General features: G+C 40.5%; 1 protein-coding gene across 2 annotated transcripts; it reads right to left on the bottom strand.

Moving 5' to 3' along the window:
* Positions 1-753: 753 nt before the first annotated feature.
* Positions 754-12,055, bottom strand: METTL13 (methyltransferase 13, eEF1A N-terminus and K55). 2 transcript variants are annotated; one of them, XM_070746758.1, is made up of 8 exons: positions 11,834-12,055; positions 8,406-9,159; positions 6,687-6,886; positions 5,818-6,013; positions 5,004-5,171; positions 3,750-3,962; positions 2,119-2,250; positions 754-1,037 (listed from the first exon to the last, which is right to left on the bottom strand). In XM_070746758.1, the coding sequence occupies exons 1-8, from the start codon at positions 11,993-11,995 to the stop codon at positions 763-765; spliced, it is 2,100 nt and encodes a 699-aa protein (XP_070602859.1). In that variant the 5' UTR covers positions 11,996-12,055; the 3' UTR covers positions 754-762. The 2 variants fall into 2 exon arrangements, with proteins under 2 accessions (XP_070602859.1, XP_070602860.1); XM_070746759.1 differs by having other exon boundaries at positions 11,581-12,014.
* Between the last annotated feature and the right edge of the window lie 14 nt (positions 12,056-12,069).

Here is a 12,069-nt window from a genome sequence, read left to right on the forward strand (position 1 = left end):
GGAGCGAGTTCGCTCCCGGACTCAGCTCGAAAGCGCCGAGAGACAGCGCCAAGGAACGGGCCTGTCCACGCTGTCTCTCGGCGCTTTCGAGCTGAGTCCGGGAGCGAATTCGCTCCCGGACTCAGCTCGAAAGCGCCGAGAGACAGCGCCCCCCGGACCCCCAACCCGGGTTTGGGGGGCTGCTAGGAAGCCCCCCATGCCGGCGGCAAACAGCCGCCCCGCCCCCAATCTTCGGCTCCTCGCTAGCGCTGTGGGAGTAAAAACACCATCTGCACATGCGCAGATGGTGTTTTTACTTCCGCATCGCTACTTCGCGAAAACCCGCTCGTTGCGGGGGCTCCTGGAACGGAACCCTCGCAACGAGCGGGGGATCACTGTACTATGAATTCTTGTATCCAAAAATTTCACTTTCTGATCATTACCTTTCTTTTTCACTTTATCATATATTTGTAATAAAATATAAAACAGAAGCTATTTGATTCTAAAGAAAGAGGCATTATTTGTGTACAGCTGATGTTAAATATTCAATGATGACACAAAAGAGGCAAATCTAGGCCAAGACAAAATCTCTCAACGAAAGGATTTCCAATTCAGCCACAAAGAAATGGGCATTTCCTTTTCCTTCAACTTTTCAAATTGATGGCCCATCATCATCCGATAGGCAAATATGGATCTATAACTGATTTAACACAATACCCTCAGAATGCAGTGTGCTGTTTTTTCCCCCTCCAACTATAGCTGCAACATGGAATATGTGGTTGTTCAAACCAGTTTTATTTTTTCCAGCATATCTGCCAAGATATAAGTGCTATCCCATTCTTGCCCAGGTCGCTGAAGTGCCTTCTCCAAAATCTGAGCTTTCTCCTGAAGGTCTCTGGAAGAAAATTTGACTTTACCCTGCTGTTGGCAAAAAATAATCTCATTTACTTCCCCTTCAATCTTCTGAGTATAAAGTACAGGGAAAGTCTCTTTGAGGGCAGCCAAAACAGATCCTTGAAGCAAGGTATCTCGGCATACCAGATTCAGAATAAAAATGCCTGCAGTTAGAAAAAAAGAAAATAATATTTATTATTACAATCAGTGAGGCTACATAACATGGTATTTCCTTCTCATGGAATCCCCTTCTTTTCTGATCACTAGATAGTATTGTAGTTTCACAGATTAACCAATGTTACATTCTGCTTTTTGCTGATATAAAAACACTATTATTTATTTTGTTACTTTTGTTCTCTTGCCACATGTTTTACTACCTGCCTGACCACTGACAGACAAAGGCTAAAATCTCTGGCAATAGTTTGGCAAACCTTACCAACCTTATGAACAAGGTTTTTCTGAGACCTGCAGAAATCTCTTCTGATATAAGCATTATTCACTTTAGCAACCTATATACCGTAGTTTTATTTTAGAGGCACTTCAAACTGACACTCCTTGGATAAGACTCTAGCCATCGTCTTGATTAGAATTTCTAACTCAATGTGTTCAGTAAAAACATGACAGTGCAAAATTTTCTGTGTTATTTAACAAAAATATCTTTATCTATTAATAGGTGTCATTATAATTAATGTTATTGTTGTGGTACAGTAATCCCTCGCTACTTCGCGGTTCATCTTTTGCGGATTCGCTACTTCACGGGTTTTCAAAGGGGGCTTAAACCCATTGAAAATTTTAAATCCATGAAAAATTCATAAAATTCTTCTACAGTACTACTGTACTCTATTAAAGAAACTGGTAGGAAATTACATGTAGTTCCAGCTGAGAATAATAATAATAATAATAATAATAATAATAATTATTATTATTATTATTATTATTTATTAGATTTGTATGCCACCCCTCTCTGGAGACTCAGAGCGGCTCACAACAATAATAAACAATTAAAGAGAAACATTATAGAATGACTGTTTAATGCAAGGGGTGGGTTTTTCACCGGTAGTCTTGGAACGCATCCCCCGCAAAAAACGAGGGATCACTGCACTGCAAAATTTCAAAGAATTTGTAAAAGTTCACTGATTCCAGAACAATTCCTATCAGTTAGATCCAAATAAGAAGACAGGATAGCTCCTTGAGGCAGTTCATCATTTTACTTCGTCTAGGCACTTACAACTGAGTGGTTCTCACCTTCTGTTTTCAAAAGCGTTCTCACTTTCTGAAGAAAACTTTTCTCCACAAAGGCTGGCGGTGGACAGCTTATTCCCAAAGTTGAGTCCTTGCTGTCCACATCAAACATTATTACGTCATAAGATGATGGAGCTAGGAAGGAAAGGGGAAAAAGTGGAGTAATATTTATCACAAAATATCAATAAGGATCATTAGTGTTGTCAATAACATCTATGAAAACAATATATTTTGTTTTTTCAAATTGATCCGCTTTGTAGACATGAAAATAAGACTTTATGCCTCAAAAAATCCCAAACCATGGCAATCAGAAGACCATCTAAAAATCCGTTTTACTGAATGAGACTGGTCCTACCTAGAAATATTTTCATGATGAACATTTGCACTTCAGAATAGTCTCCCAATTATATCAGCTATTGAAACATATCCAGCTCAAGATCACATTAGGTCATCACTGCTGTAGAGTTTACTAAATAGAACCAAAGTCAAAGGAAATTGAGAAACATTTTACCTAAGTGCATTTAATCACGCATCCTTCTTTTTTTGTAGATTGATATGTTTATCTACTGACCAAATATTTCCCGTAAACCATCTTCCTTTAAAATAAATGATACATTTCCCCAAATAATTAATTACAAATTAATCTAGAAAGCAGATGCATATTGCTTACATGTTAAATAATTAAATAGAATTGGTAAATTGTCTTGCAGCGAGTTGGCTATTGCAAGTTGGCCATGGTGAGTTGTCAATGGCAAGTTGTCCCATTCTCCACTGAAGTACCATATGTTCTGACCTACACTGTTACCGTCCTAGTTATGATTCATACAAATACTGTTGCTGTTGATAATTTTATTCCTTTTTAAAATGGGGGGAAAGTAATTATGAAAAGAAGTGTAATCCTCACTGCTGCTTCTTCACTTTAATTTCCTCCCCATCTCATTCTGTACGACATAAAATTTGTTTTAAAATTATCTGTAACAATAGCCATAATTTTCCCTTATGATCAATCACCAGAATTGTGTTGCTGGTCCAGAGTACAGATCTATTTTATCAGCATTCAACTCATAAACAAGAAGATAAGTAATGGCCTGCACAGAGCATTCTACTTCTGTCCCTAAAAGCATAGACAATTTTTCCAAAAAGCATAGATAAATTTTTCTGTTACAGGACATAGATTCTATAGCACATTCATATGCTTATGTATCAGTTGAGGGCACAGCCCAACTGCAAATGCAATCTCTTGAATTAAATAACCTACCTAGCTTTGGGTTTCTCAAGATTCAACATTTAAATAAAGATTTTTGGCACTACAAGAGTTAAAGGCTTCTGTGTTCTTTGCGGGAAAACAGTTCAGTGTCAGTACCCAATTTACAGCATCACGGGGCACAATTATAGTGTGTATTACAGGAATTCTGATATACAGAAATATAACTGCTAAAAAATCTTTTTTCTTCTTGAACCATTACATGCTCAGAATAACTCATTTGAATTACACAAATGAGTAAGAGCAATACAGATTATTTCAAGACTTCTGAAATACTTGCTGTTAGAAAGTCAAAGGACACAAACAAGGCTAAGAGATACACCATCCATAAATCATGACCAGGGTATGGATTGATCTAAGAAGTCATTACCTTTTGCTGTAAGATCGGCAACATACACTAAGCCATCTGCAATATGAATTTTGAGTCTGTCTCCCGGTGAGAAACCAAACCAGTGTGTAGCCACTTCCAGCATAGCAGAATCAATCTCCACTACATCAACAGAGCACTGCAAGAAGTAGTCGTGAAGGAAGAGCGGAAGACTGCCACCACCCAGGCCAATCACAAGGATACGGATCTGGGCTTCTGAAAACAACACACAGAATAGTTAAGAATTGGAAGCACAAATAGCAGTGTCCTTCTCTGAAGAGGGAGTGTGGCATGGAGGTACTTCTGTCTCAGTGTTAGGCTTGCAAAGTCCAAACTTTTTATAGCTCTGTTGTACTGGCACTGCTAACTCAGAGAGCAATTTATTTAAGAGCAGAAAAGAAATCAAGTCCATTGTTCCAGATTCCATTTTTCTGAGGCTGCACTTCAGTCCATTCCTTGGGGGCTCCAAATAACTTAGTAGTGCTACATACAGCTGCTGACAAAGACACCTCTGTTTTTTAAGAATCCCTCCTTGGGTTTGTCAACATCCATACTACAATGCAGCCGAATCATCTTTGCATAAGGTAAGCTGCAGCCCAGCTGTACCAGAGCTGAGATGAAAAATCAATATAATAGATAACAAATGATATCACAGGAAAGATATACAGAAAACTCTTAAGTCTTTGCTGCCACCTAATGACCATGTGGATTTTCATATTTTCAACGCTATAAATTTTGGACATAGGTAGAGCACACCTAAACACAGATGGAGAAGAAAAAATTTGGATGAAAAAATAATTTGCTGCACATTTGGGCAGAACCACCTTGGGGCTGGGGGCTGAACAAATTACTGCAGCTTTAACTTTGCGTTTGCATGTTTTTTCTTTCTTTCTTTTTACTATGTGCTCAAAAACTCAACCCAATTTAACCTGGCCAAATGCCCCGAAGAGACAGGAGACTGTGAATTCTAGCCATGCCTTAGGCATGAAAGCTTTCAGGGTAACTTAGGTCAGACCCTCTCACTCAATCCAACCCGCCTCAAAGGGTTGTTATGGTGAAGAAAAACAGGTGGAAGAGGAAGAAGCATTTGTATGTTCGTTGCCTTGACTTATTTGTAAAAGACAAAAGAAGTTGGGACAAAACTCTAATAAATAAATAAAATCCTACTATTTAATTATGATTGACAGGGACCTGACATAGCTTCACTTAATATTTATGGCCCACACTTAAAAAATGGTTCTGGGGCTTCCTACTCACTTGGAAGACCTTCAGGGTTTTTCAGCAAGCAAAGTCCTGCGACCATAGTCCTGTGATGAACACAACACAAGTAACTTTTGTCAATGGCTGGACAGGCAGCTTCAGCATCAGGTTTGAAATGGTCCTTTGTGGCCACTTTCTTCTTCTTTTTCGGCTTCTGCTTGTTACCTGGCCAAAGAAAACAAAACAAATTTAGATGGAGGGGTAGTTTTATTATTGAATTTATTTAGGATATGAGATAACTATTTAAAATACTCCATCCCTCCCCAAAGGGACATTTCAAGATTGGAATTGTATCTCTTTCTCTCAAAATAACCATTCTGATCATTTTGTTTTCAACAATGCATTATTAATTTCAAAGCAGGCAGGAATTCATTTATGTTCACTAGATGGCTGTGCATAGATAATGTCCACCCAGAAGTTGATGATTTGTAACTCTTGACAGACAAGTAGTAGACAGATATGTTGAGAGTTGAACAACATTCATCTAGTAGAGAAGACTGATACGGATTTGCACATCTTAAAACATGAGGCGCTAAAAGGGCTAATATCCCTATGCTGGATGGTACGGATTCCAATGTATCCATCTACCGACAGAAACGGCACCTGCAATGGATATTGTACTTAATAATTCAAAACATGCCTTACCTTACTAGCTTCTGTTTCCTGGCATGCTTCTTTCTACCATTTCCTTAAACTGATCCAGAAAAAAGTGGGGCTGTGCAGTACATGCCTCCCACCTGTACTAGGCCTCCTCGCAACCCTATTCTAAAAGACAGCAGCCCATAGTTGGTAGTCACAGCTTTAATTTCACCTTTGTGGGATACCCTGGATGAAAGCCTTGCTTCTGACTGCACTATATTTCTGTTGCTGAGGAAGATGAGGCGACGGAAGTAACAAGCACCATCTCCTTTGACATCTTCAATAACATACTTCCCACTAAAAGGGCTAGTATCACTATGCTGGATGGTACGGATTCCAATGTCTCCATCTACAGACAGAAACGGCACCTGCAAGAGAAGGCAATCTAATGATGCTACCATCCCACAGAGTTTCTTCAAAGATCAAGGAAACAATATAATGCCTATTGTAAATGCCATCTACTCTGCCTACCAATACTGAAAGGGTAGAAAAAAGATTTTGACACTGTATTTTTGGTATTCTTATAGGCACGAGGCAATGCCAATTTTATTTTAAGTATCAAGCTTTCTTGATCACCTAATCTTCCTAAAACGTTTAAGGTATCTGGCTTGAATAGACCCATACTTTTCTATCACACACAAAGTGAAGTTTAAGTACTAGGCCAAGACAGCTGATTGCTGTTCTTCCCTGCGCTAGCAGCAGCAATAGCCAGGAGGTTCTGAGCAGCCTTTGTTTCTGCAGAAGGAAGATCATGGAACAAATTAATTTTGCTTCTGCTATACAAAGAGGTGTCAAATTCATACAGCATTGCTCAAAGAAAACAAACGGCCTCACTGAAAAATGCAAGGAGAAAAATAAATTACCTACAGTGTTTAATCACATAGCTTCTGAATATTAGTTGCTAAAAGTATCAGCAAGAAAGTGCTACTATAAATTTCATCCTGTTTGTTAGCTTCCCCTAGGTATTCAGTGGTCATTGCTAGAGAACATAAGAGGGCTAAGCAAACCATTTACTGATCATTAGCCAGACGAATGACATACCTGCTGCTGGGTTTGAAGGCCAGTGGGGGCCAGTTCCATCACTTTTTCTGACAGTTCTGCCTGGATGGCTCCCATGTTGTCATAGTGTTGGTTCCTATGTAAGGCCACAGTTACCAGACGCCAAAATCCTGCACTCACAGCCAACTGCTTCCGTCCTTCCTCCGTCCCAAAGAGCCACTCAGTTTCTCTGCCCTGTGGTACTAGATCAGGCAACAGAGGGGATTTGTGCCTCATGAAAAATATAGACCTTTCAGTGCACAAACTCTGTATTTCAATTTCATGGGATGTGTAAAACAGAACAAATTTTCTGTTCTCATGTTACAGCTTATTGCTTTCCTTTATAATTCACTTTTTTAACCATGAAAGTCTTCGGAGGAGGGCAGCATATAAATCAAATAAATATATTTTTGGGAGTACAAGATGCACCTCCCCCCCCCCAAAAAAAGAGGGTGAAAACCTGGGTGTGTCTTATACACTGAATATAGCCCCACCCAGCCACCCTCACCCTATGGCCTCTGTCTCCGAGCAATTTACTTCCTTGCAGCAAACAGCATAGAGCCTGATTAGCACAAGCAATTCATTATTAGCTTCCCAACCCTCAGCTGATTTCAGGTTGCAGGCAGGCCAGCTACTTGCTAAACTGAAGCTGAAACTAGTTGCAAGGAGGCAAATTGCTGGGAGGTGGACTGCTGGCAATGTTGAACTGCTGAAACTGGATGCAAGGGGGTAAGTCAATAACTATACGTGTCTTTAGAATGTTCAAATTATTACTTATTTTTTAAAGACTGCTTTATTTATTATTGTTCTAGACAGCTGAGTTAAACCCTGACTTAGTCATGTTTTGAGTAGATCTATTTAAATAATTGGGAGAAGTTAGGGTGATTAAATTTAAGAAAACTTTCTGGGATTAATATACTGTCAAAATGTACATTTCTCCAATTCTTTTATATTTCTATGGGTCAGGCACACATACAAAAATGTACACAGCAAACAGTGTATCATCTTTACTGTTTGCCGTTTGGCAAATTGATGGGAGGCAGAGGCCTTTTTTCCTTGTTTTCCTGCCCCAAAACTAAGATGCATTTTATACTCGGTTGCGATTTATACTCTGGAAAATATGGTAATCATATATTGGAAAGGTGAGAGTATGGTCACAGATGTTTTAGAAGCAAATGCCGAGAATATTAAAATATACTATCCACCAAAATAAGGGCAAGAAAAAATATATAAAAATAATCATTTGTTAGAAACTGCAGCAATTATTATTTTGATAACTTCTATTTTATGAGTTAGAATATCGAGTTTCAGAATATGAATTGATACTTTTGAATAGATTCATATCAGAAAGTTCATATTAGACAGGAAAAAATAGTTGAAAATGATTAACATTCTGTATAATATTGTTTACATGAACTTTCTGATATGAACCTATTCAAAAATTGCTAGACTGTTCTTTGGGGATGAAAAATTCAGAGAAAATTTTTTTCTAAAGGTTATTGGCTAATTAGCACTGACAAACTCACCAGTCCCATAAATATTTGAATAGATTTTGCTACCCTTCCAAATACTGCACTTCGGTATACCTGAAAAAAACCGCAAATTTTGCTCAACAATATTAGCAATGTTTGAGAAAGAGAATCTAAAGATAGAATCTTGGGTTGTTTTGAATTGTATTTGATCTCCAATGCAGTGGGCTGAATAAAGAATACATTAACTCACTGATAAAGATGGCAAATTGTTTGTCCTGTGACACCTTCACCTTTGGACTATGTACTACATGTAAAGTATACCGGGCTTGGCCAGTGTCTTTGCTGCAGAGATCCAGAGAGATGGTCCCTACATTGGAGTTCTTATTGAGTTGATCCCGCAGCAGAGAGTAGTGCTGTCTCTCTTTCACTGCATCAATTAGATGTTCACTGTTCTTGAACCGGGCAGGTTTCTCTTGTGCTTCAGTACAGAGCTCCAAAATGCATAAAGCTGAGCCAGGGACTGGTCTTATCTTTGTCATAATATAAACAAAAACAGGCAAAGCAAATTCCTGCTCTGAAGTGCCTGTTTTTTGGCCAGGGACTTGATGTACTCGAACCATCCAACCTTCCTGAGAGAAATATTCCACAGCTGCCTTCAATACATGTGCCTGAGACAAGGAGACACATAGGTAACGCCCCCCAAATTGCAAGATACGGCCAATTTCAGCAAACATTTTTTCAGCTCTTTTCAGAGTGGTTTCTTCTCCATCAGTCAGGAGAGCATCAAGAGTGCCTTTATCAAACACCACCTGGAAATGTTCATCAGGGAAATCCATTTGCAGTACATCCATTACCATGTAAGTAATTTTTGGTCTCAGTTGTGAGCTGCGTTCCTGCATCCTCTTAACAACCCGCTCATTAATGTCCACACTGATGATATTGTGATAGCCTTCATCATAGAGCTGCTCACTTAGTTCTGAATTACCACATCCAACAACAAGAATCTAGTGGAAAAGCATGAAAGAAATGTCATGTTCCTTTTAGGGATGTCAAAATTATTCCTTAGCTATGCCTTCAGGTAGTTTATACAAAGAATTCTATCATCAGGCCCTCAAAGTAAGTAAAATGTCCTTGGGATTTCTAACATTCTGTAAAACTGAAGGCAGAGCCCGCCTTGCTGGTATTAATCTGTCAGCTACCAAATCAAACAAATTCAAATTAGCATTTTTCTCCATCCTGTGCCTAAGTAGAATAAAATCAGGAATTATCAGAATCCTCATGCCTGTGGGGTAAGAGATCGAGCTATCTGAACTGCTTTCATCCAACCTGATCACGGAAAAGGATTGTGATTTTAAAAACTATACTACATATCAGGTGGCCAGTCTGAACTGCAGAGGCCCTCTTGACATTACAAGGGAACCAAAAAGATGGCAATTAGTTAGTGGCTTAGCACAGAAGTCACCAATCTTTCAGACCTCAGGGACCACTAAATTCATAATTTATTAATTTAGTGGTCCAACTATGAGCTGCCTAATGACCGGTTGAGTGGTCATGGCTAGGGGGTCATGTGAATGGGTGGGTGCGGCCAACTCTGTCACTCATATCAAGGGGCGCCTTGCCAGCCTCTATTTGCCCTTCCCCTCTCAGCCATTCCTCACCTGCCCACCCAGGCACCTTAAAGTCCCAATACGGACGCAGTGGTTTGATCTAACCAGTTTGCTAAGCAAAACAATTGGCTTAGTTCAAATTGGATCTGACACTCAGCAGAAGCACCTCACTGAGGACTACAAGCATAGGCTTTTCAAGCAGTGGGAAGACCCGTGGAAGTGCAAGACCAGATACAAGCGCCTGGAGGCTCAGTGAGCTGAGATGGTCAGCCAGTTACAGGACATTATTATTATTATTATTATTATTATTATTATTATATTTGTATGCCGCTCCTCTCTGAAGACTCAGAATGGCTTACAACAAGAAAAAAGTACAAATCCAATAGTTAAAACAATTTAAAACCCCTTAATATAAAAAACAGTCACACATCTCAGACAAACCATACATAAAACAAAAAAAGGGCCCAGGGGAATCAATTTCCCCATGCCTGTCGGCAGAGGTGGGTTTTAAGGAGTTTGTGAAAGGCAAGGAGGGTGGGGCAATCCTAATCCGGGGGGGAGTTGATTCCAGAGGGTCGGGGCCGCCACAGATATGGCTCTTCCCCTGGGCCCTGCCAGATGACATTGTTTCATTGATGGGACCCGGAGAAGGCCAACTCTGTGGGACCTAACCGGTCGCTGGGATTCTCCGCAGTAGAAGGCGTTCCCGGAGATATTCTGGTCTGATGCCATGAAGGACTTTATAATGCTGTCCCACTGGAATGAGGCCCTCCAGCTCTTCGCCACCATTCACCAGGAGGCTGAAGCAAACCCAAGTCAGAATTTCTCTCCCCACCCACACGAAAAGTCCCCAAAGTGGAGACACTCTGCAGTCTGCACTAATGCTCATTGGCACATATCTGGCTATGGGGACGTAGTTTGAGGACCAATTTAATGCAATATTAAAAATGGGTTGACATTCAACCCATTCCTCTGTTCCTCTATAACCAACCAAGAACTATTTTCAACAACCTGCCGATAACTACGAACAGCAAGCTTTCTTCTCAAGCAAGCTTGGCTCTGCTATCCTCCCTGAGCCACTGCCCCAAGGGGAAATAGAAACAGAAAATAATTCCTTTATCAGTCTTTGAAGCAATATGTTGTACTGAAATCCTAGGAACTTCCAGAATATGACTTGTATTCTGTCCTTTGTATTATTTGATGGTTCCTTACCAACTTATTTTTTTTCCAGAAAAGAGAAGGTATTTAAAAATTGCACTGAACTCTGTACATATCAATGCTCTCCTGACAAATGTTCCATAATGATACTATAGTGTTGGTTATGACCTATAAAGCCCTTCATGGCATTGGACCAGAATATCTCCAGGAATGCCTTCTGCCGCACGAATCCCAGCAACTGGCTAGGTCCCACAGAGTTGGCCTTCTCCGGGTCCCGTCGACAAAACAATGTCGTCTGGCAGGACTCAGGGGAAGAGCCTTCTCTGTGGTGGCCCTGACCCTCTGGAATCAACTCCCCCCAGAGATTAGGATTGCCCCCACCCTCCTTGCCTTTTGCAAACTCCTTAAAACCCACCTCTGCCATCAGGCATGGGGAAATTGATTCCCCTGGGTCGTTCCTGCTTTAGGTATGGTTTGTATGAGACCTATGATTGTTTTTTATATTAAGGGTTTTAAATTGTTTTTAATTATTGGATTTGTATTGTTCTGTTGCTGTGAGCCGCCCTGAGTCTTCGGACAGGGGCGGCATACAAATCTAATTAATTAATTAATACTGCAATAACAACAAAAGGCAAATTAATTTTTTTGCGGACTACCAACATTTTCTCATGGATCACCAGTGGTCCACGGTCCACCAGTCGGTGACCGCTGGCTTCGTGAGTTGTGATATACATCCAGCCAGGGTGGCTAATTTTATATTTAAGTGACTCGAATGTCGCTCCGAAAGTTGGGTTTGATCATGAAAACACCGGAGCCCAAGTAATGCCTCCACCGAATAAAGTTTATGCGCTGCCCACGTGCTCTCTTCTTTCCCCTAACTTTTGTCTGTCTCCTCCGGTTTATCACGTCTCACCGAATCCCGCAGGCGCAGGTACCGCCCCAAAGTCGGTCCGAGTCCTGACCAGTCCCCGTACCACTCAAAGGCGTGCTCGCCTCGCTTCCGAAAGAATCGGTCCCAATAGTCCGAAGAAGCGAAGTCTCGAGCATCTCTCGGCAGCAACTGCAACGCCTCCATAGCTAAAGCCACGGGATTTTTTTTTTAAAAAAACCCCACCAACCGGAAGTACTCTCCAGGTCCTCATCCTCCCA

Source organism: Erythrolamprus reginae, chromosome 3, assembly GCF_031021105.1.
Source record: "Erythrolamprus reginae isolate rEryReg1 chromosome 3, rEryReg1.hap1, whole genome shotgun sequence".
In the NCBI taxonomy this organism is placed as follows: Eukaryota; Metazoa; Chordata; class Lepidosauria; order Squamata; family Dipsadidae; genus Erythrolamprus; species Erythrolamprus reginae.